This window comes from Mustela erminea, chromosome 18 (assembly GCF_009829155.1).
Source record: "Mustela erminea isolate mMusErm1 chromosome 18, mMusErm1.Pri, whole genome shotgun sequence".
In the NCBI taxonomy this organism is placed as follows: domain Eukaryota; kingdom Metazoa; phylum Chordata; class Mammalia; order Carnivora; family Mustelidae; genus Mustela; species Mustela erminea.
Window position 1 is genome coordinate 34,819,373 of NC_045631.1, and position 24,671 is coordinate 34,844,043.

The following is a 24,671-nucleotide window of genomic DNA, read 5'->3' on the forward strand; positions in this document are numbered from 1 at the left end:
TTTTTGAGGCAGTGCTATGCAAGGCTTGTTTCTTTGGAGAGCTTGTTGGAGGGAAAGATGACAACCCATGCAAAGAGGGACCCTGATAGTAACCAGGGTAGTTCCAACACAAGTAATAAGTCTGATTCTAGAACAACCAAGCTAACAAGTTGTGCGTTTACCCTCAGAGCAATAGGAAACCACAAGAGGGTCTTGTGATTATGTTTCAATTTTAAGAAGACCTCTCTGGCTGCAGAATAGAGAATTGACTGGCAGCCAAGAGGGGTAAGGGAGACAGGTCATCTTGAGAGAGGGAGTCAGGAGATCCCCGCTGACAATCAGAGTTAGAGATGGAGGTCACCAGCCGAAGGTGGCAGTGGATATGGAGGGCAATGGAGAGAACCAGAAGCTGCTTAGGATGCGGGCCAACAGAGCCTAGTAAATTGCATATGGCAGGAGGAGAGGGAGAATGGTGGGTCACAATGAGACCCAGGTTTCTGGATGACTGTGTCATTCATGAAGCTAGGGCACAGAGCAAAGGGGAACCATTGTGCATAGCAGGCACTGTGCATTGAGTCACAGAGAATTGCAAGACACTTTGAAGGGGAGAGGGCTATGCAGAGTTGGGGGAGGGGGAAGAAAAGGAAATAATAACTTAAGAAAGAGAAGACAGTCTCCCCAACCAGGGAGTGTAGCAGGGCTTAAGATCCAACAAACCTACTATGACTACAATTTTTAACTAATACTGGCAACACCGATATTACTAGCTGCTATTGATTGCTTAGTATATATCTAAACCTTAAATAGCCTTCAGTTCTTACAAAAACTGTGCTGATAGGCATCATTCATCACCCCGCTATAGCTGAACAGACTGAGGCTCAGAGATATTAGGTAATTTCGCTGGAGTTAGAAAGCTAGCAAATAGCCAAACTATGATTTGAACCCAGGTTTGTTTGGCTGTAAAGAATAAACTCATTTAACTCCCAGGGAAAGCTGTCACCCCAAGGGACAAATAAACAGGTGCAGGGTTGGAAGGATATAAGTTAAGAAAAAATTACTGAGATAACAAAGAGTTGGATAGGAGGTCATTTTAAGAATATTTCTTGGAGAAGTTGAGGTCTGCTGGTTTTGAATGAGGCCGTGGATGCCAAATCTCTGGGTACAAGTACATTAATTTGAAGTAGGGAGCAAATAGATGAGATTAATAACATGTAGGGTGAAGAGGGCATTGGCAATAGCTTTTTCAAATATCATTCTGCTTTATAACCTTTGATTATGCTGCTTCGCCCAGTGAGCTAAATACTTAACCTGGTCCACATGAGTCTTAGAACATGCTAAGATATGTCTGTGGACTCACTTTCTGCCTCCCCTCTGTGCACTCTGCACTTAGAGCCCTAAAAGATCTTTCCTTACTCCCTCCCTCCTTCCTTCCTTCCATGGGTCGCTCCTTCCTTCCTGTTTTTATTTTACTTTTTCTTTATTCCCATGTTTCTGCAGTCATCATCAATTGAGCACCTACTGTGTGTCAGGCACTGTACTAAGTCTTGAGGGTCATGGGGATAGAAAGATAAACAGTGCTTCAGGAGACTGTGGGGGATTGGAGTGCACAGTTTATAACCCGTTGTATTAGACTTTGAGATGCGCTATTGCAAACAGCGAAAACAGAGCCCAATAGACAGTGTGGCTTTGTCAAAGCTGAACCCCAAGCCAGAGTGAAGAACACAGAGAAATTTGTCAGCTGCGTGGAGGAGGGGGCTTTCCTGGCAGAGCCAACAAGCTGCCTGCAGAAGCAGAACGGAGAACAGTCTTCCCAAATGTCGACCTGAGCCATTTCTGAGATGTGGCTCTTACTTTTTCCTCCTGTTCCCGGGCTTTGCGTCTCTCTTCCAAAATCCTGAAGGCTCTTCTTTCACTGTCTCCTCTTTCTGCTTCCTTTCACCTCTTTGCTGACTCTGAATTAAACTCTTCATTGTGGCTCTCTGACAGTTTCTCCCCTGCTTTGCTAACCACTTTAAAAAATAGACATTTAAAAGCCTTCTGTGGCTCTCCTGCTATGTTATGGCTCTCGTGCTGTGTGAATCGGTGCTCCCTGCCCGGAGGACGGGGGCCCCACTGCTGGGGCCCCAGAGGCTGCCAGCTTGGCATTTGAGCTTTTGCCCTGTAGGCTGTGCCCACTGACAGCTTGGTTTGCGCCCCCCGGGGTGAGGCACCTGCTGTGCACCTCCCTTCAGCAAAGGGCACCACACCAGACTGCTGGCTCCCCAACAGGGTAAGGCCTGGATGGGGCGGTGGGGCAGCCCCAGGCAGCGTGGAACAGGTCCAGACTCACTCTCAGCTTCAATGTCATGTGATTCTTATGCAAGCTCAGCCTGCCCTGGGTTCTCGGGGCTATTCCTGAGCAGAGGCAGGGCTGATGGAGGCGCATTCCACCCCATATATGCTGGGTTCGGCTCCAAAGTACCCTTGCTGCCATCTTGCCCCAGTTCTATGTCTCGGCTGAACCATGATATTTCACCTCCGCCAGGCACCAAAACCTGTATGTTGGCTTGATCCCGACTTGGAGCCTCTCTTCCGGCCGCTAATGTCTGACTTTCTACAGGCATTATACAGGGACCTTGGAATCTCTAGGCTTAGGGTCCAGTGCCCACCCTAAATGTGGTTCTTTCACCTATGACTAAGTTCACTGGAACCCAAAGGACTCATGTTTCCAGAGCCCCAGCAAAAGATGCTGAATTCTAAATATCCCCTGTGCCTCATTCCCTTGCTGTGTCCCATGTAGAAGTCAGGAACCCTGATCCTAGATCTTGTTCTCCATTCTGATTAATATGAACAAAGAGCAGTTAACATGCACAGGGCAACTAATCTCCCTGTTTTTAGGCTGAGCACTTGAGAAGAATGAACTCCCATGCCTTTAGGGTAGCTCAGCAAGAAAGGGGTCCCGTGGCACTGGGGTTCTAGCTCAGGAAGCCTTGCTCTAAAGCCCATTTTCTTAACCAGAATGCACTTGGCTGTCTGCCTCAACTGGAGCCTATTCTGTTGTCGTTATGCTCAGTGCTTCTTCAGCCAAACCAAGTCTGGACAGCCTCTTCCTCTGGGTCTGCTTTCTCCAAAGCTTTCAGAGCTCTTATGGGCAAATCCTGTTCCACTCTGAGCCCTTACTCCACAGTTGGACAATGGCCAATTAAGTAATGTGCAGTTGAGTCTCAAAATGATTGTAGAGTGCACTTAAGGACACTGAAAGGACAATGAGCATCATTGTATACCAGGTAGCGTATGGTTATTTATTGTGTAATGTCTCTGTGCTCATCTGTTCTTGGTACTATCATGGGATTACATGGAAGAAGAGATCTTAGTGGTTAAGCTCATAGACTACTCTAGAACCAGACTGCCCAGACTTGAACACTTGCTTTACCATGTTGATATCCACGTGACCTGGGCCAAGTTACTTAGTTTCTCTATGCCTCAGTATTCTCATCTGCAAAGTGGGGATGATAATAGTACCTATATCTTAGGGTTCTTATGAAGATTAAATGAGTATATTCACGTAAAGCATTGCTGCACATAATGTTAAATAAATATTTGCTCTATTGATCATAATGATTATGGAAAATATGATAATATAGTCCCTGTTTCAAGAAGATTTGGGTCTATAGAAGCAGACCACAATTCCCATGAAACAAAATGAGACCCTACATACTTAAATATTAGTTGGGAAAATGGAGAGCAGATGGCTAATGAGATTCTCAGTAATTGTTGGGGAAAATTGGGAAAGGCAACATGGAGGAAGAACTTGGCCATGGCTTTTGGGATTAGTAGGCTAGAGAGAGGTAGAGGGGAAAGTGGTAGTCTAGTGTCATTGACATGTGGGCTGCTTTTTTCCACTTTCAGAGCACTGATGGTCCTTGTTTGTTATTGCCTATTGGCCATGTTTCGATCCTCATAAACAAAGCCCAGGATTCTGGATCTAAGCTGAAATATGGGGGTCTTGCATTAGTCATGGTAGAGTGTGATTGGTTCTCCCCTTGGATAGCAGAGCATGGAATGGAAAATGATTCAGAGATAGTGTCCAGTGGTAGTGCTGACCTGGAAGCCAGACAGTCCAGTCAAGCTTCCATTGAGCAGCTGAGTTGGAAGGCAAAATAAAGGCATAACCCAAAGGATTGGAAATTGGGAATAATTGCTAGAGCAAGAGGCTTTGGCATGAAAGATGGACAACAGAGCATAGAGATGGGGAGCAGCAAGCTGTAAAAAGCTGTGATTGATAAGTTAAGGTAAATAAATTATTTTTGTAAAATATTTATGAGAGAGAGAGCATGCGTGCACATGTGTGCAGGGCTTGGGGGAAGGGTGGGGGAACAGAGGGCTGGAAGTAGAGGAAGAGAGAATACCCAACAGACTCCCCACTGAGCACAGAGCTTGACACAGGGCCCTATCTCATGACCTTGAGATCATGACCTGAGCCGAAACCAAGAGTCAGACTCTGAACCAACAGAGCCACCCAGGTGCCCTAAGGCAAATGGATTCTAATTAAGACATCAGATGAGGGGCACCTGGGTGGCTCAGTGGGTTAAGCCTCTGCCTTCGACTCAGGTCATGATCCCAGTGTCCTGGGATCGAGCCCCATATCCGGCTCTCTGCTCAGCGGGGAGCCTGCTTCCCCTCCTTTCTCTCTGCCTGCCTCTCTGCCTACTTGTGATCTCTGTCTGTCAAATAAATAAATAAAATCTTAAAAAAAAAAAAAGACATCAGACAAATTAACTCAAATTAAGCCATGAGATCTACATCAGTGGAGTCCTGGGGTAATGGACCAGAAGGCAAATAGTTCCTAATGACCGAGATGGTGTTAGACAAGATCTAGGTCTAGCGGTTCCAATGTGGGAATCAGCCCTCTGATGGATCCACTGTAGGTGACCCGTGAAGGCCATGGTCAGATTCAGCATGGGGGGCATTCAGTGATACGAGATGATATGGGAAGAAATATTATGAGAGTGGATGGTATGGCTTTCATTTAAACTATATTTATTAAGCTTCTACTGTATTTGAGGGACTGGGGATTTTGAAATGCTGGTGCAGACAGGTGACTCAGTCATGCATCTTTTGTTCAAGGAGCTAATAGTCGAAAAGATAAGATAAATACTATTCACAAATAACTAATGGGAGATGGAAAGCAGTGCCTGACATAAGGGAGGCAGAGAGAGAGAGCCTGAGGAGGGAATGATTGTTTGCATGGGTGTCTGGTGACTTGTAGTCTCAGAGCCTGCATTGGAACCAACCTCGCCTGGGTGCAGATTTCTTTCTTTCTTTCTTTTTTTAAGATTTTATTTGTTTATTTGACAGACAGAGATCACAAGTAGGCAGAGAGACAGGCAGAGAGAGAGGAGGAAGCAGGCTCCCTACTGAGCAGAGAGCCAGATGCAGGGCTCAATCCGAGGACCCTGGGATCATCACCTGCGCCAAAGGCAGAGGCTTTAACCCACTGAGCCACCCAGGCACCCCTTCTATGCACCTTTCAAGATGGTGGATGTCAGGTTCTTCTTCAGCAAATGAAATATGGAAAAAGCAGTTTATTCTCATGTGCTATCCCTTTTAAAGCTAGTAAAAAAAAAAAAACACACACAAACATGTTGCCATTTTTTAAAAATTTTTGCAAACAGTTGCAAAATTAAATTTGGCTCCCAAGTTTCATGGGGAATGATTTAATGTTCTCCCACACATTGCTGGCATGTACATATGTCCGAAATAAAAATGAGCTACACAGAAGTATAAATAACATTTATGTGAGATGGACAGTCCTGTTTAGCTTGTTTTCCCAGACGAGCATGAAAATGCCCATTTTAAATTTACATTTAGACAGGAAAATTACCATTATCTCAATAGTGTGGGGAAAAATAATAATTCTGGAGGCTGATGCCTTCAATGCACAGCAGCACGCACGGGACTTTTCCAACCACACAGGTACATTAACTAAACATTCAGGTGAAGACCGCAGCCGTCAGCCAGACATTTGTTCATTTTCAAATATCTAAATGACCGATGGATTTCTTTTTTATTCATGTGTTGGCTGTTGGAGAGAGTAAGTAGAGGCCACATTACATCAAAATTAGTAATTATAATAGCCTATGGGGTGCTTGGGGTGTTTTCAAAAACTGTATCCATATTTCTGCATACCTGAACCTCAAAGGAACCCTGCTAGTTATTTAGAGTAAATATTATTTACACCATTTTATACACGATGACATTGCATTTCAGAGAGATTTAATAGGTCTGTCCAGGTTAGCGTGGGTAGTATCCTAGCCACGTTTTTGCTCACAGCACATATCACTAACATTACATTGTGTATTTATCTTTTTTTTGTTTTGTTCTGACTCCCTCATTGGAATGAAAATTTTATGAGGGTAGGGGCTTTGCCTTTTCTCTTCATTGCCTGGAATAGTGCTGAGCACATAGATAGGAAGTACTCTAATAGCCATTGGATGGGTGGGTGGATGGGTGGATGGATGAATGGATGGGTAGATGTGTGGATAGGTGGATGGATGGGTAGGTGGTTGGATGGATGGTTGGGTGGGACCCAAAACTGAGCCGACACCTAGTTCAGCATTCTTTCCCCCACAATATTCACCCCAAAACCTTTTAATGATGATTATAAAGATGGAGAGGCATCTCCAATAAGGAACATCAAAGAGAATCTGGTCATGACTCTTTCCTGGGACAGACAAGGAATGTATCAAGGAAGAAACAATCAGGGGCGATAATTGGGAGAGTCGGTCACAAAGTACTTAACGTAGTGGAGAGGTGCCACGATGCAAGGAAGACTGCCACCAATCCTGGTTCTAGAAGGCTTCCTGCAGGAGATGACCTCTCAGCTGAAACTAACTGAATATTGAGTTGGAATTCTCCCAGCAAATGGGAAGGAAAGACAGAGAGGCTGCATGTGCAGAAGCTTATAGGAGAGAGAGAGAGAGAGAGAGAGCACCAGTGATGTATGTGAAAGCCAAAGTGGTTAAGTATGGATAGGGAATAACGTGAGAGCATGGTAGGAGCAGGAAGAGATAAGGCTGAAGATGTTAGTAAGAGCCAGATCACAGAGGGCCTTGGAAAGCCATGTGGAATGAAAGTCCAGACTTAACCTGAGAGCTGTGGGAAGCTTCTTGAGTAACAGGTCTTGTGGGCACATAGGAGAGCAGGTCTTACCCAGAAAGTTTCATGAGTCTTGCTTAAGAGGGCTCTAGAAGGATGCTTAGGAGTTTGTCAGGCAAGCAGGGCAGGAGAGAAGTGAGGGATTCTGTAAGGTCAGCATGGCTGGGGCACTGGGTGAATCATGTGGCATGGTGGAGAAGGAGCTGGAAAGTCAGGCAATCCAAGTTATGAGAATCTTGTAGATCATGCTGAAGAATGACTATTTTATTCCATAGAGAGAGAAAGATAGACTGTATTCTCCAGGATCTTCTGAACCTTCCTGTATGACGGGTTATGTCATTAAGAAATGACATCAGGCTCTGATCAATTACATGTTATGTACGAGGCTGAGTCCTTGGTGATACAAGAGAACCCTATGCTCATCTGAAAGTAGTGGTAAAAGTCTTGACTTGGGGAAAGAAGGCCTGGTGCTGAATCCTGGATACATCACTTACTGAGATCTGGGGCCAACGCATTTAACTTTTCTGACCCTCAGTTTTGCCAGTCATAGAATGGGACCCGCTATAACACTTGCTTAGCCAACTTGATAGGATTGTTGTGGGGATCAGTAAAAATGTTTCTAAGAGTCTGTCCAAGTTGGATCGAATTCTGTGTGTGGTAGGGGGTGTGGTGAAAGAGAAGAGGTAAATGCAGGTCTAGAGAAGGTCAGCTAGGGTGTTGGAGAGCCAGGAAGTACAGGAAGGAGCCACGCAGTCAAAAGGAAGAAATTAAGAGGGTGTGACAGGGTGTGAGATACTGGCGCAAACAAGAGACCGGAGAGTCCAGTGGGGACAAGTGCAAGAGGAAGGATCTGTGGGACAGGTCATCAGTTTGTTAGTCAGTAGGTATAAATAAATAGAGGTGTGCCATGCTGTCTGTTAATGGTTGTTCTAGACAAGGTGTCTTTTTACAAAAGGGGCCCAAGGCTGTGCTTCCATGACAAGCCTGTATCTGTCTGTCTGGTTTTTTTCTCCAATTATTTTTATCATGTTATGTTTTTTTTTTTTTAATCATGTTATGTTTTAAAGGCACACTTCTCTGATCCTGAGGCCTCTTGAAGTACGTTCATATGTGAAACAATGTCAATGAAATAAAAACTCACTCATTCGTTTACTCAATAAATATTCATTTGTTCTGTCCTGGGAAGGCACTCTGCCGATATTTATTGGAACACATGGATGGACTCAGGGAGCTTACAGGCATGCGGATAACCTTGAAAAGCATCTGAAAATGTCATTTTCTTAAGGAAATATATCAAGCTTCAGTCGTTGGCCTTTGACCCCTTGGCCTGCTTACTGTATATTTGTGAGCCTTCTGTTCATGAATTTGCTTCGAAATTTATTATTCTACCAGTTCGCTTTCAGTCTCTCCCCCAACACTGATTTGTTTTCGGTAGAACGAGGGTTATCCCTGGGGGGAATCCTCAGGCCCCAACAAGACCAAGAATTTGGTAATGGGATCTGGATTCTTTTTCTGCTTTTGAATGGAAATGCCACATGATTTTTAAACCAATGATCTGAATTCCTATTACTAGTACACCAAACAACTTTTCTTTTTACATATTTATTATCTTTCTGCATACCTCGGTGAAAACATAGCATACGTACCATTTTTTAGGTCATTCCTTTTCATTGATAATTCATCATAACTGTTTCTAAGAATTCCCCAAATTTTGAAATAGCTGACAAAAAAAGTTTGACATCCATGATGAAGCCACACCGGCCAACTGGAAGGTCAGGTTTCTCTGCCTTTGGTCATAATTGTATCAGCTCAGCCTGGCCATCATGGACTATCTCTCCCACCGATCAGAAGATGAGATTGGGGGCGCCTGGGTGGCTCAGTGGGTTAAGCCGCTGCCTTCGGCTCAGGTCATGATTCCAGGGTCCTGGGATCGAGTCCCACATCGGGCTGTCTGCTCGGCAGGGAGCCTGCTTCCTCCTCTCTCTCTGCCTGCCTCTCTGCCTACTTGTGATCTCTCTCTGTCAAATAAATAAATAAAATCTTTAAAAAAAAAAAAGAAGATGAGATTGGCAGCTGTAGACATCTTAGCCTATTAAGATGGTGGACAAAATATATTAATAATGGATTAATAAATGTCTGGGAAGAAAATGTTTTTCAATATTCATGGCTTGGTCAGAGGTGGGGAGAAATAATGTCTTTGATGGTGCAAAGACCAAACTGCCAATTAAAAAGGACTTTGCAGGGGCGCCTGGGTGGCTCAGTGGATTAAGCCGCTGCCTTCGGCTCAGGTCATGATCTCAGTGTCCTGGGATCGAGCCCCGCATCGGGCTCTTTGCTCAGCAGGGAGCCTGCTTCTCTCTCTCTCTCTGTCTGACTCTCTGCTTACTTGCGATCTCTCTCTCTGTCAAATAAATAAATAAAATCTTTAAAAAAAAATAAAAAAAAAATAAAAAGGACTTTGCAATGCAGGACCCATCATGCAATAGAAATGGATAAATTAATGTCAAATTTGGGGCTGTCCAATAATAGTCTTTCTTGAATAAAATCCATGGCATTTGAACCCAAGAGGAATGTTTGACCTGTCTACTAATGCTTCAATAGGAACTGGCCTCTGTTCCCCCGTGCTCCTTGTGGGGGCCTCTGTTTTTGTTTGGCTTGCTTTTTTTCTGGTTTTTTTAAAATCATTTTTTAAATTTAATTTATTTATTATTATTATTTATTTAATTTATTTTTTAACAAAGTGGGTAGCAGTATTCCAGAAGCCAGCACCCTTGCTTTTCCCAGTGATATGACGATTCTCAATAATTTGCAGAAGGGCAGGGATGAGGATAAGCTAAATGAGGCACTTGCTTGGGGTACAGATTAAAAGGGAGAGGTACCCCAAAACCTCGGGAATCCAGGTAAGTCATACCTTAATGAAATATTTTTTAAGAAACCAGAATTGGTGTAGGCAAAGGAAAGAAAAAACCCACAATGAATAAAATAATCCAAATTTTTAATAAAGACAGGATCAGCATGACTGATTTTTTCCCTTTGGTCTTATTGGCTACAAAGATGGTTCCTCACGGCACCACTGATTTCCATTCTTATTTAAAATTTGGATATCCTATTCACAGTGGATTTGTTTTGCATTAACTCTGATTTTTAAAAATATTGCAGTGAAATATTATTCAGCTCAGTGGCTGAGTTCTGCCTCCCTCACCTCACTCCATCATCTGTGGATGTCCCCAGCATCTGAGGGTTCTTCATACAAATTTGGCTTTGCAGTGCATTTGTGTGGTTTTTTTAACTTTTTCTTACTCTTCTCCCTGTACAAGCCAGGTTAACAGCTGTTGGGATATTTGTGATTGAAGAGTGCAAAAAGTCCTATTCGCTATGGAATAAAAGGCAGTAAGAAGTATATTTGTGGAAGAGATATTGGCTTGCTGATCCCAGTTCTAGGCTAGTAATTACTGTATCCTGAGACATGGACCAGAGGTCAGTGATGAGTGGGAAGGTCAAGGCTCCCAGTGACCAGCTTTTCGCCTACAGGCTCCTGGAGACTGTTGCATGGGAGGGCAGTGCAGATGTGTGACAGGGGCAAGAGTGGTGCTGGGGTGACCGTCTTTTTTATTGAAACACAGCTTGTACTTTTAGTTCAGCTTGTGCCAGAGAGGGTAGACCTGGTGTCTAAACAGTGATTGCGAGTTAATACCCAGCATTTGATTTTGTTGGGATGTCGTGTGTGTGTGTGTGTGTGTGAGAGAGAGAGAGAGAGAGAGAGAGCGAGCCAAAAACACCCTCAATTTTCCTCCCTTTATGTGATTGCTGGAGAATGTCTACCAAGAGGCTGCAATACTTATTCATTTTCCATGAAGGTCTCTTTCTAGTGAGAATTGGGAAATGGATTCATGGTTTCACATACCTAAGGTCTGCAGAGTGATTTAGATAAGAATTACTGAGCAACTTTTTTCTGTGTGCACGCTCTGGGTCAGGCTTTAGATTGTGTGCTAAGCAACAGTCATATTTTTGGAGACAATATCCCACACCATTTGTGTCATCTCCTTGTCTTCATGCAATGAATAGTCTTGCCATAAACAGCAGAATTGAGAGGAGCTCTGAATGTCTTCCTTGTCTTCTCATTTCGTCAAATCGGCTGAACAAGAAATGATGGAGAGACAGTGAATCCTTCGCTTGGAAGAAACTCAGTGACTTTGCCATAATGTCTGCAGAACCGTTGGTGGCCCAGCCTTTTCAGGTCACCTGCCATAGGGAAAGCTAACCATACTTGAGTAGATGCTGAACCACAGATGTAAAAATGTAGAAACCCGTCAGATTCTTAGAGGCACTGGAAGTGATGGGGGAAGGTTTCAGTAGGACAGTGGAAGATATCCTGGTAGGCAGGCAGTCATCATCTAAGCAGTCCTGCCATAGACAAGATCCCAGGAGGGAGCAGAGCACAGCACTGGAGGGACCCAGTGGTGGGAGGGGACTGGGATGCCAAGACTGGGTCCAGGTCTAAGAATGATTGACACAGGTCAATACAAATGCCACTCACCAGAGAAAATGTGGTACTTTGAGACCAGGATCTGATAGGTTGAAGAGAAAGTTAGAATCAAGTGCTAAACTTAGCTCCTCTGGGTGGAACCAGGATGGGAGTAAGATACACACAGGGCGAGAAAGAGGACTAGTGAATGAACTCTGACTTGATATGTCACCCTTTGTAGGGCCAATGTTAGTCCCAGAGAAAGAGGCAGGGCTGCCCCTGTAGCTGGCAGGTTCAGTAACAGAGAAAGACAATGACAGGGGTATGGAAGCTTATACTTGCTAGGTGTTCTGTACCAAGGATAGGTTTTTTTTTTTTTTTAATTTTTATAATTTTTTAAAAAAAGATTTTGTTTATTTATTTGACACAGAGAGAGAGAGAGATCACAAGTAGGCAGAGAGGCAGGCAGAGAGAGAGGGGGAAGCAGGCTCCATGCCAAGCAGAGAGCTCAATGTGGGGCTCGATCTCAGGACCTCGAGACCATGACCCGAGCTGAAGACAGAGGCTTAACCCACTGAGCCACCTGGGTGCCCCTCACCCCCAACCAAGAATTTTTTTTTAAAAGATTTAATTAATTAATTATTTATTTGACAGACAGAGATCACAAGTAGGCAGAGAGGCAGGCAGAGAGAGAGGGGAAAGCAGGCTCCCTGCTGAGCAGAGAACCCGATGTGGGGCTCGATCCCAGGACCCTGGGATCATGACCCAAGCCGAAGGCAGAGGCTTTAACCCGCTGAGCCACCCAGGCGCCTCTCCAAGAATGGTTTTTAAAAGCCTCACATGTGTGACCTCATTTGGTCCTAGTGACACCCTGAGAATTCAGTAGTATCATCTTCCCCTTTGGGGTTAAGCACCTTGCTCAAGACTAAAGTGGCAGACGTGGGACTTGAACGCAGACAGTTTGATTTTGGAGACACATTCTTCACCACTGTACCATGGAGTTTATGTGAGCCGATAGATCACTGAAGCACCCAGATTAGAATTTCAGTTGTCCATAAGAAACAGAAATCTGGGTATGTGGTTAAACTTGAATTTGATGACACATCTGGGAATAAACTCCTTTCCCACATTGGGAAATAAGAATGCCTACAGTGAAATTGGTAACTGTGATAGAGAAGCTTCATTCAGGAGCCTCGCTTGCAAGGTTTCAGCTTGGTCTTTCAAGAACATTCTAGAATTCAGCCACACGTGCTCATTTGTGCTGAGTCTAGGGAGGCTGGTCCCTGAATTCTGCTATGTTCCTTCAGCTGTTGGGTTCTCTGACACTACTCAGGGCCTTATTCCATCCTGTGGTGGCTTTGAGAGCTGCCTTCTCCTCAAAGCTCCTCCACACAATGCTTCTGCCTCTTTTGGTCCAACCTACATTGGTCCAAAAACATTACAACGGAAGTTAGAAAACAGTGTTCGGTGGCTGGTGAACACACGTTGTTAGCCAGGGAAGCTAGTTAATTAATGTTCATTTTAAACTAAAACACCTTAAATTACTCACTTGAAATGTAAATACATATTTAACTTTGGCATTTCATCTTCCTTCAGTAGGAGGAAGTAGGAGGGCCATTCTCTCCTGTTTTGGGTAACAAATTCACATGTCATGTGGCTCTTATTCTCTTCTGAAATTTCTATAATGTTCACTATCTAAAGAAAGCATTTAGCACCTAATTACTTATTACATGGCAGTATCTTTTCTATTGTTGTCTTGTACTGTCGCTGAACTCATTAATTGCTATTTAAGTTTTCATGGGCCTGTCTTGTCTTCCCAAGGGTATTATTAACTGCCTAGGACAGGAATTATACCTCGGGGTTTTGTTGTTGTTGTTGTTGTTGTTGTTGTTTTTTCCCTGTGGTCCCCACAGCAGTACCTTGCACATATGGGTATCCGTATAATTTTTTTTACACACAACTCTGATCTTTTTATTACTGAACACTGCCAGGAGGAGAGGGAGAAAGAAACCGAGAGAGAGAGAGAGAGAGAGAGAGAGAGAGAAAGGGGGGAGGAGGAGGAAGAAGGAGAGGGGGAGGGGGAGAAGAGGAGAAAGAGGAGGAGGAGGAGGGAGGGAGAAAGAGAAAGGGAAAGGAGTCATCTACTCATCCATCTGTGTTTCTCCAGAGCTGGGTTATTCATGACTGGTACTAAGTTTACCTCCTCCCCTGCTTTCGGACTTCACAGAGGCTGAGGTCTCATTGCATCTTGAGCAGCTAATCTCTACACACTAATAAACTCTCTTAGCAATTCAGGGTTAGTGTTTTAAGCCGTAGTCCCTCGATTATACAATATCTGCAGAGCGCCTGACTGATTTTAAAAGTGAGAAGAGACACTATTAGTTGGGAAAGCAAACTGTTATTTTAGCAGTTGTTGGACTGGTGATGGAATATTTTAGTAGCAGACAGAGGAAGGGGGTTTCTAATCTCTGCGTGAGCTTTGGACTGGAGTCCTCTTATGGAAATAAAGTGAGGAATGAAAAAGAAAATGATTTCCTCTCTGAATGGTTGTTATGGACTACCTAGAGGGCGATCTCTCTGCATTCGTAGTAAGTAGTGTCTGAATGACATCCCAAATTTATGCATGAGAAAGGGCAGCAAAGTTATCCAGGTGGTCCTTTTGGCAGAAGAGCCAATGACATATATGGGGAAAAGGAGGAGGTTTGATCTTGCTATTTATAATAATAATGGCTAAGTTATTGATTCATTGACATATTCTAGACACTGTTCTAGGTGCCTTGAGTATTTTAACTCAAATCAGCCCTATGCAGTAGGTAGTGTTGAGTTCCTCATGATGAGACTGAAGAATTTAGTTAAGGTAACATAACTATTAAGTGTAGGAGCAGGTATTTAATCCCAAGGAGTCTGACTGTAGAGCAAGGATTCAGCAAACATTTTCTGTAAAGGGCCGGATAGTGAATATATTTTTGGCCTTGTGAGCCAAGATGGTCTCTGTCTCACTTCCCAGCTCTACTGTTGTAAAGTAAAAGCAGTCATAGAGAATAGGTCAATGAGTGGGTATTGTCCTATTCCAATAAAACTTCATTTACAAAAACAGACAAAGGGCCAGATTTGGCCAGGGGTTTGCCATCCCCTACTCTGGAGCTTAATTTGCCTACTCATTGGCCTTTCTGGAGTCTGCTCCCCCCACTGACCCCATTTTTTCCCCATTACTATGAATTTACATATATGTGTAATTGAGGGATTCGTTAGTTATTTGATGGATTATCTATGCCAAATAGTGGGTATTGTTTCTTCTTTTTTCTTCCTGTTTCCAATACCTTGTGGTTCTGATAGAAGTAAAAGAAATCTGGTGAGTCAGAGTGGTGGGTCTACTTGCTTCCCAGACTCAACACCTGGTTGTTGGGCATTAATTTCCTTGAACTCATGATAATGATGATCGTGTCTGGAATCCCCATTCCTTTTCCATATGATACCAGGGGCTGCTCACTATTAAGGCTCCCACAGCTCCTGCTGGGACTTATCTTCTGAATTCCATTTGATCCCTACCAAGAAAGAGTATCAGATGAAAGTGTAAGAAAAGAGCTGGTCACTGAACCTGCTTGGACTCTCTTTCATTTGAACCCAGTCACTGGAACAGAAGTAAATCTTTGCCAGGGGCTGATTAAATCAGTAGAAAATGTGGGGTTAGGGGATTTGGACAGCACCGAACATAAGGCTGATGGTAGAAAAAATAATATTAATACTAATAACTGAACTTCATAAAGCATGTCCCAGTTTACAAAGTCCTTTCCCCATAGTCCTATTGATAACAAACCCAGCTCCCCCCTCCTCACCTCTCCCCTCTCTGGGTGTCTGGGGATTTGTTTTAATGGTGTTTCAGAGTGTAAGGCTGCTGATACAATCTAATCTGAGCAGGTACTAGGACCTGAGCACATTACTTATTCATGCATTTGCTGATGGAGATGGAAATCCAAGCATGACATCGGTAGATCCAGAAGGCAATGCCTTTACATCTTCTACCTCTTTAAATCTGGGTCCTTACATGTCAGGGAGAAGAGAAAGCGCGTCATTTAAAAATGCATCTGTCACTTATGTGCTTAGAAACATGTCACAGTGAGTGGTGAAACATTATTAATTCCTTTTGCCTTCGAAGAATAATTCATGCACTTACAAGTGTAATCTGCATCACAATGAAATATTTGGATGTAAGTATAGGTGTAATTAACGCCAGAAAATCTCTGAAACAAGTAAAGCAAGGAAATTCACAGTTAAGTTGATTTCAGACATAACCAGTGTGTTCAGGACCTTAGGGACATGCTACAATCTTGTGTTGTCTTGGCAATTTTGAGGGCCAGTGAAAGGGAAAAATGTGAGGGTTGCCTCCCAGGCTCTGGACCCCTGGATGAGGTTTGTGCAACTCGTGCTGGTCTGGCATACTCTCCATAATTTGGAGCCTTTAATTTAATTCAGTGTAATAACCATTTATTGAGTCCCTGTCATATCAAAAGCACAGATCTAGGCATGGGATGATATAAATATGATAATAATAGTGTAGTGGGTGCTGTTGGTGCCCTGCCCAGATCTGCCTTACACAGTTGCTGTGAATATTGGCTGCTGTCAAGCCCACAGGTGCCCTCCTCTCCAGAGAATTGTCCTCAGCCAAATAGGAGCTATCTGGGCATGGAGAAGGGAATCTGTCTTCTCCGCCCTTGAGGGACTATCCCGTAGCAATGAATGATGGAGATAGAGGGCTTAGTTGGTGGTGGTGCGGGGGGGCATTTCTACAAAGTACCAGATCCGTTTCAGGTTGGATCCAAGTCTATGGTGGATTTTATGCTCCAGAGTTCCCCTGGAGATCAGGTTGAAGCTGGATTTCGGCTTAGCTTCTCCTGCCCTATCTTGCTTCCCCTCCTTCCAGGGACCTCTCCTTCAATCAAACCACAGCTACCCAAATCCCCATCTCAGATCTGGCCTCTGGGAAGCCCTACTGAAGGCAGAGTACATTGCCTCTGTAATCAGAGACAAGGCATCAGTTAGGCAGTTCACATGTATGAGCTCATTAGATCTTCACAGTGACTATTTTGCTGTTGGAATTGAGGCTCAGAGAGGTTAATGAAGGGCTCCACATTCCACAGTTGGGAGACCAGCTTTCTGGGGCAGGTGTGTCAGACTCTGTAGACCTTATTGTATCCAGCTGCCCGGGAAGAATTAAGAGACATGATCATACGTGTTTCCTACCCACAGGACCTTACGGTTCAAGAGGCAGAGAAAGCAAATGCAAAAATATTGCCAGAGAGATGCAAGAAAGGTTATGGGGATTCAGAGGAGGGAGAGCTTGTATCCAGATGAAAAGGATGACTTTCTGTAGAGATTTTATCACATGCTTACTCAGAGATCATGCTGGTGTCTCAGTTTTTCCAGCTGGACTCACACTGGTGTCTAGTCTGGTGTATTTTAAGCTTTGTACTTGCAGAGTACACGTGGGTGAGATTGAAGAGGTATGAATACATGTAGTTCTATTGTATGAGCTCCTACATAAGCCTGTTGCAGATAACTTTAGGGGCATGACATCATGTGTTACCTCCTGATTCCAGAGAGAACAGGAACAAGGTCTCATTTTTTTTTTTTTAATAGATCAGAAGAGGACCCCTCTTTGATGCTCCTGTCTCTGACACTGGCCACCAAAAAGTCATGAAACATACCTTCAGTGGTCCTATTTTCACCTTTTATACCACTGATCTGGAATGGTAATAGTGGAGATGGAGAGAATGATGAGATTTGGGACATATTTTGAACTAGAGCTGGTAGCTTTTTTAAAGACTTGCCCATGGGATTGCATATGACTTGCATGAGGTTTCCTCTCCATTATTTTCCCACCCCGAGGAACAAATGGCTGCCATTTTGTCCATAAGCCTCCTAGAGAACAAGATTTCATCTGCTTTCATCTGCCAAGCTTGTTCCCCAACCAGGCAGTGAGCTTGGAAGGGAAGGCATGTTTCCCACTCAGTGCCTTTCGGGTGCTCACTCAATGTTCTGAGTGACCTTCACATTGGACTCTTGTTGTTGTTTTTTTTTTTTAAATTTTTAAATTTTTTTATTTTTTATAAACATATAATATATTTTTATCCCCAGGGGTACAGGTCTGTGAGTCACCCGGTTTACACACTTCACAGCACTCACCAAAGTACATACCCTCCCCAATGTCCATAACCCCACCCCCCTTCTCCCAACTCCCCTACTCCCAGCAACCCTCAGTTTGTTTTGTGAGATTAAGAGTCACTTATGGTTTGTCAGAACTCTTGTTTTGAAGAAACTTCCGCTCCCAGTTCCATTTCTCTACTTTTCCCCCTGGCAATCCATATCCATTTCTTTTTTGCTGTCCTTGGAAAAGGAGATTCATGCCTGCATACATACATATAACCTTCACATCCTTAGAGTGACTTGCATGTTTTTCTCAAGTATTAGAGCATGATTTTAAATATCTAAAAATAGTACTTATAATTTATGTGATTTGGTCTTTATAAGCAAGATACATATGCTCTTCAGTTTCATCTACAAAATGGGCCCAATAATGCTCCATGAACCCCTTCCAGTGTTGTTTTAAGAAGCAAATGAAAATATGCATTTAAAAGTGCCTGGGAGAAGAAAGGGCTAATTTGATATAAGGAAGTCGTGGTTTTTTAAAGCTCTTAATTCCTGTAACTTGGTGAATTTGATCTGGGCCAGATCACTGCTAGGTCCCTCAATTTTATGTTGATTTAGGTGGCTTCCCTCCCGCCGCCCCCTCCCACCCCGCATGGTAGAAAAAGACCTTCTTCCAACATTGCCTTGCTCTGACTTTCTTACATGCTCTCAGAATTTGTTTCAAGGATGGAGAATCCCATCACTTTCACCTTGGGCTGAGCTAATGTCTCCTCTGAACAGTGAGTTGGGGCTGGGGAGTCCAGCACAAAGCAAGGGGAGCAAAAGTTTCCCTGCTGATGACAGTGCGGGTCTGCTATGTAGAGGGAAGTGGTCCAGCTTTTCTCCAAATGACTAGATACTCAGACATGGCTGTTCTTTCTTGAACGTGAAAGGCTTCTTCACGTCATTTTTTTCAGTTTATGAAAACCTGTATCTAGAATCTAGCATCTAGATTTTTCTTCCTCCCCTGTCTTCTAGACAGTAAAATCGTTAGAGTTTCTTCAGACTGTTCACGTGGAGACAGTCGTTTTATTGACAAATACGTGTGTCTATAAGGGATAAACTCTGTATTTTCCAGAGATTACTCATAAAAAAACAAAACAAAACCAAAACACAAAGGGTTTTAACTGGAATCATCTTTCTGAGAATTTCCCCCGCTCATTTATACGTGCACAGGCTTAGTGTGACTTGGTCATAACATGTCAGAATTCAAAGGAACCATCGAGATTCCATCCCCTCTTGTTTTTTAACTTGAGAGCAAGAGTAAAAATTAGAATAAGGACTAGACCTCAGGGCACGTGGCATGCTGTATATACCACAGCAGTTGGGAAGACTCAAAAGGAGCCTTGGGCTTGTCTTACCTCAGCCTGATCCTTTCACAGATGAGAAGACAGACTTCTATGAACTTGGGTCTCCTGGCTCCTGACCATGTTTCTTCTTTAATCACCAAGTATATAAAATCAGATCCTCTCCTTTCAGGAAGCAGAATATTCCAAAATAAGGCAGACAGTTTGGGGTTTCGTGTAGCCGGGTCTCTCTGCTGTATTCATAATTGATCTGTAAGAAAGCATTTTGGAGTTTAAAAGCCCAGTGCTTTCTTAAAAATGGCTGTAGTTTTGGTAGGACCTGGTCAAAAAGAGGTGAGTACTCCATCTCATGGCCAGTAGAGGGCGATCAAGTTAATACAATGTTTTTGAGCTGTTGGGCTTTCAATTAATGTACAGATATGAATAAATAAAACAAAGAATCAAGTTAGCCTAAATGTTTTAAAATAAACCCTTTAATCAATATCCACTAAATGGGGCAAACACATTCTGCTTTATATACCGTAGTCATTCATTGAGGCGTATTACGGAGTTACAGCACAGCCCAGAACAGTTCATTAATTGAGCCTCTGAAATCCAGGCAGCTCGTCTTCCATCATTGTCAAGGCTCTGGTGACCAACAGGTAGAAGACAGGCATGGGACTTTCCATGTGTTTTTGTAACATTTGTAGAATTTTCATATTAACAACAACACAAAGCCATACTCTGCCGGAGTGAAAGGCCCTCTTATCAACTGTGATGGGGAGTAGCTCTTAATTCATTCTTCATACCTCCCTCTCCCTCCCTATTCAATTTTCAAGGACTCAGCGATAAACAGATCAGCGGTGGAGGTTTCCGCCTCCCAGGCTCACTCCACAGGCAGCATAAATCAGGTCTGCTCTTGATTAGAGCCCTGGGCAGGTTGGCAGCATTTGGAAACAGAATGAATGACCCATGGTCAGTGGGGTTTTCACAATCTAGGGACATGGGCGAGATGAGTGTGAGAGTGAAGGCAAATACAAATTCCCTGGTCATTCATTCATTCATGCGTTTGGGAACCATTCGTTGAACCCCTGATCTGTACCAGCCACTGTGCTAAAAGCCAGAGAAAAAAATAGGAGTAAGACATCTGGCTTCATTGAGGGAGCCACGTTGGCCCATTGGACCATTTTCTTGAACAATAATTGCATTAAAAATACTAAAGAAATATCAACTTTCATTGAAGTTCTATTTGTAGTTTTAACATCTGAAATGTACTGGTCATTTACCAGGTACCAAGACTCTGCTAAACACTTTACATGCAATATTTCATTGACTCCTCATCGTATGCTTATCCTACAGATGCTGTTTATAATTTCTCGAAGCACCTGGGGTATTAGGTAACTGGCCCACGATTATGTCATTTGTATATTTAAACACACAGGAACACATACTGCTCGCCCACAGTAAGAGCCAAATCAATGCTTTAAATGCTAAGAACATGCTAGTAATAATAATAGCCATGGCTTAATGAGACTTGCTATGTGTCACATACTGTGCTGAGTGATTTAAGTCTTATTTAAGGCCATCAGTGGTTCTGGGGCAGGGACTGTTGCTATTGTCATGTTATAGGCAAGGAGGTGGTTAAATACCTTTACTCAAGGTAGTATGGCAGCATGTGCAAGAGTCAGGATCTGAACCAGAGTCTCTTTTCCAGAGGGAGAGTGCTTAAAACAGGACGCAGGTGGATTTTTAAGCTGTAATGAGTGTAAGAATCACTGAGGGCATAGTCTTTGATCCCATTCTAGGGCTTGCACCCTAATCATTAATAAGAAGCATCTGAAAAGGTTTTTTAAAATGACCTGCTTGGTCCCACCCCAGATCAGTTGAACCAGAATGCCTGGAGGTGGGAGTTGCAGCTTCCAGTAAGTCTAACCTTTACCCACGGGGTGAACTGCTTTCAAAGGTCTGGGGTGGAGCTCGGGAACTTGTGTTTTGGACATTCACCCCAATGAGAAAAGGGGCCTAAGCCCTACTATTAACTAAGCTATATGTAAACTACCTGGAGAAAGTAAATGGTTGTCCTCGGTGCAGCTCATGGGCATGGAAGGAATGAAGTCCCCAGCAGGTCAGGACTAGAGTGAGCTGCCTGGATGCTTGATTTAAGGGCGCACATGTTGTCGGGATTGTGTGGGAATATGGGGGCTCCCTGAACTGTGCAGCCCAGACACTGCCTCTGCCTCACCTGAGTCCGCCATCTTAGATTTGGAGATGTCACTGAGGGAGAAAGAGGAGGCCGGGAAAGATGAGAAAGTTGAGAGATTTTTAGAAAGGTTGAATCTAGGGGCGGGCGAATATCCATTTTGACAAAGCTCTCTCAATAATTATGACTTGGGCCCTTGTTTGAAGAAGGAGGATAAAAGAAGGTAGGGCTGTGCGGCGCACCTCTGTGAGGGGCGCCCGAGGAGGAGTGCGCATGTGCTAAGTGCCGCACATGCGCACACACGGACGACGTCATCTTTTTTAGTTCCATTCAATTCGTGAGGCCGTTTTACTGTCTTACGCTGTCCATTTCATAGATAGCAATGGGAATCTCGGGTTGTTGGTTGTTGGCCCAACGCCACAATGCTTTCAGTGACGGACCTGGGATTTGAACCCAGATCGGTATGACTCCAGGGTCCCTCCTTTGGGCTGGCTCCCCAGAGCTAACCGCCACCCGAGGGCTGAGGGATGAGCCTCTGCTGGTGAGGAGAAACTCAGATGGTGGGACTGGCACAAGTGGGACGGCCTTGGAAGAAGGACCGTGCTAAACGTCACTCTTCCTCGGGTAGGTGAGGTGCTCACCAAGGAGTAGTCAGTCACCAGGTCTGTGGCTGAAGGAGAGCTTCAAGGCTGAAGGGTGCATGGTCTGTGTAGGCAGCACCCAGTGGCTTCCAGTGCAGTCCCAGCACAGCGTTCCACTTACACATTGGTTGGGGGAGCCAGCTAAGGTCACGTTTAAGGGTCAGCGTCTCAGGCATAAACAGGTGTATGAGTCCATCTGAGTAGGAAGGGGTCGACCAGCTCCCTAAGTGCGGGGGGGGGGGGGGCAAGAATGAAATCAGAGTGACCTCCAGTGACATGGCCATGGAAAGTGCCGATGAGCACAAACGTGCAAGTTACTACTGGGGCAAGGGACAGAGTTGTGTGGAAGGTCACCAGAAGCCTCAAGTCTCGACCTCACCTCAGGAAGCAGTCTTCCGGTGCCCAGAGAAGGAAAAATCCTCAAGTTCCTCCAGGGTGATGAGCTTAATCAGGGCCGGCTCCAAAATTCCTCGTGGAGATGGTTTTCTAAAACAGAAATTCTTTTGAATAAAACAGACCAGCAGATGCTGATTGAGAGGATCCGGAGATGTTCTTGGGTAGCTTCAAAATCTCTGCAGCTCATTCCAATCACCGCAGGCTGAGTGCTACAATTGTAAGTGCTTAAAGTCACAGACTAACAAAATAAAGTGAAGACGGTGACTTCCTGACCCTGCTTTGGGGCATCTCCCCAGAGGAAAGGAAAGCAGAAATCCAGGACGTATCTGCTCTCCCTTGTTTATTGCAGCAGCATTCAAGACAGCAGAGACCTGGAAATGCCTAAATGTCCACCAGCAGATGACTCGATAAAGACGTTTTATGTGTGTATGTGTATATGGGAGGTATATGTGTGTATATAATGGAATATTATCCAGCCGTGATCACGTGGATGGACCTTGAGTGTGTTATGCTGAATCAAGTAAGCCAGACAGAGAGACAAATAATGCATGGTATCATCTATATATGGAATCTTAAAAAAAAAAAAAGAAAAAGAAAAAGAAAAAAAATTCAAATTCATGAAAAAGAATTGAAAAGTTGGGGCGCCTGGGTGGCTCAGTGGGTTAAAGCCTCTGCCTTCGGCTCAGGTCATGATCCCAGGGTCCTGGGATCGAGCCCCACATCGGGCTCTCTGCTCAGCAGGGAGCCTGCTTCCTCCTCTCTCTCTGCCTGCCTCTCTGCCTACTTGTGATCTCTGTCTGTCAAATAAATAAATAAAAAATCTTAAAAAAAAAAAAAAAGAATTGAAAAGTAGTTTCCAGGAGCAAGGGGATGAAGAAATAAAGAAAGGTTGGTAAAAAGGTATAAGCCATCACATATAAGATGAATCAGGTCCAAGAATTTAATGCAAAACATGGCGACTATAATTGAGAATGGTGTAGTGTATAGTGGAAGTTTGCTAAGAGAATAGCACTTAACTTCTCACTGAAAACAAAAACAACAACATGAAGTCTGTGATAATTAACTAGATGCGGGGATCCTTTCACAAGGTGTATGTATATCAAATCATCACAACGTACGCTTTAGATATTCTATAGTTTTGTCAGTTATACCTCAGTAAAGCTGAAATTTACAAAAAATGAAGAAGTTATGTAGCTTACAGACAAAAAGCCCCCCAAAAACATACTAGAAAGCCCTGGAATATTTATATTATTTTCACGTCAAGAGTCAGTTCCTTCCATAAACGTAGAGGATAGGTGAGTCTCTATCTGGATAAGATGCATTTTGGATTTTGGTCAAAGCTTTAATGATTAAGAATGATTTCTCATTCTTAAATCTGTAATGCAGTTGAATTTTATTTACCAGCATTTTCTTGAGCAGAACACTATATTTGTTTGGGAAAAATGCTCTGAGAATTGCATAGGAAAGTGCTGGGGAGAGGTGGAGGTCTCCAGGACACGTTTAAGGCATTAAAGATGTTCTACAAAGTCCATAGCTTTTTCTTTTTTAAGATTTTATTTATTTGTTTGACAGAGATTACAAGTAGGCCGAGAGGCAGGCAGAGAGAGAAGGGGAAGCAGGCTCCACGCTGAGCAGAGAGCCCGATGTGGGGCCCAATCCCAGGACCCTGAGATCATGACCTGAGCCAAAGGCAGAGGCTTTAACCCACTGAGACACCCAAGTGCCCCAAATTCCGTAGCTTTTGAATGAGGCCAAGTAATGTGTCCTCCTAGAGCCTCTGTTTGCCCAAGAATCTTGGTGTTTGGGTTTGCAAGTTAAGGACTCAGAGTGTTGTGTTAGGAAGCAGAATTCTATACAAAAGTAATTTGAAATTTCCCAAGGGAGGGAACAAGATCTGGGAAAAGAAAGCCAGTGAGGCACGGTGGCTGAGAGGGGTTTAGAAGAAGAGAACCGTCTTTGGATTTTAATTTTTAGTAAAATGCTTTGTACTTGAGAGCATGATCTTTTCCTATGACTCCATCACTCTTCAGTATAGACTGCCAAGAAAAAAAGAACAGAAGAAAGCGTGAGCGGAGCAGGAGGGGAACAGAGGAGGTGGGGGAGGGGAAAAAGGGAGAAGGGGAAGGCAGAAAACAGAGTGGGGAAGACGAATTTGTTAATTTGTATGTCTATAATTTACTTTAGAACATTCCTATTTGAGCCCTGTGCTAGATGTGTATAAGTTGTGTAAGATGTGTGTAAGTTGTATGTGTGTAAGTTTACCCATGTCCTGGGAACAGCCAACATTTGAACTGCCCTGGAAAAGAATGCACACTGCTGAGGGTAGCATTTGCGAGGCACTGATGGGGAGTCAGCGGTTCAAAGGCAAAACCATGGTCAGC

At 43.8% G+C, this 24,671-nt stretch overlaps 1 protein-coding gene and 1 long non-coding RNA gene across 3 annotated transcripts in view; one reads left to right on the forward strand and one right to left on the reverse strand.

The window, feature by feature from the left end:
* CA10 (carbonic anhydrase 10) overlaps positions 1–24,671 on the forward strand; it is a 509,383-nt gene that overhangs the window by 23,232 nt on the left and 461,480 nt on the right. The window contains exon 1 of one of the 2 annotated variants that reach the window (XM_032321597.1): positions 21,628–21,877. The exons of the other annotated variant lie outside the window; for it this stretch is intronic. Coding sequence (XP_032177488.1) covers positions 21,811–21,877 — 67 coding nt within the window. The 5' untranslated portion in view covers positions 21,628–21,810. Of the gene's footprint in view, positions 1–21,627; positions 21,878–24,671 lie in introns of those variants that run through there. 2 annotated transcript variants of the gene reach the window in all.
* LOC116577851 lies at positions 9,189–21,527 on the reverse strand. Its single transcript, XR_004280635.1, has 3 exons — positions 21,296–21,527; positions 19,129–19,324; positions 9,189–9,205 (listed from the first exon to the last, which is right to left on the reverse strand). It is a non-coding gene; the product is annotated as an uncharacterized LOC116577851 (long non-coding RNA).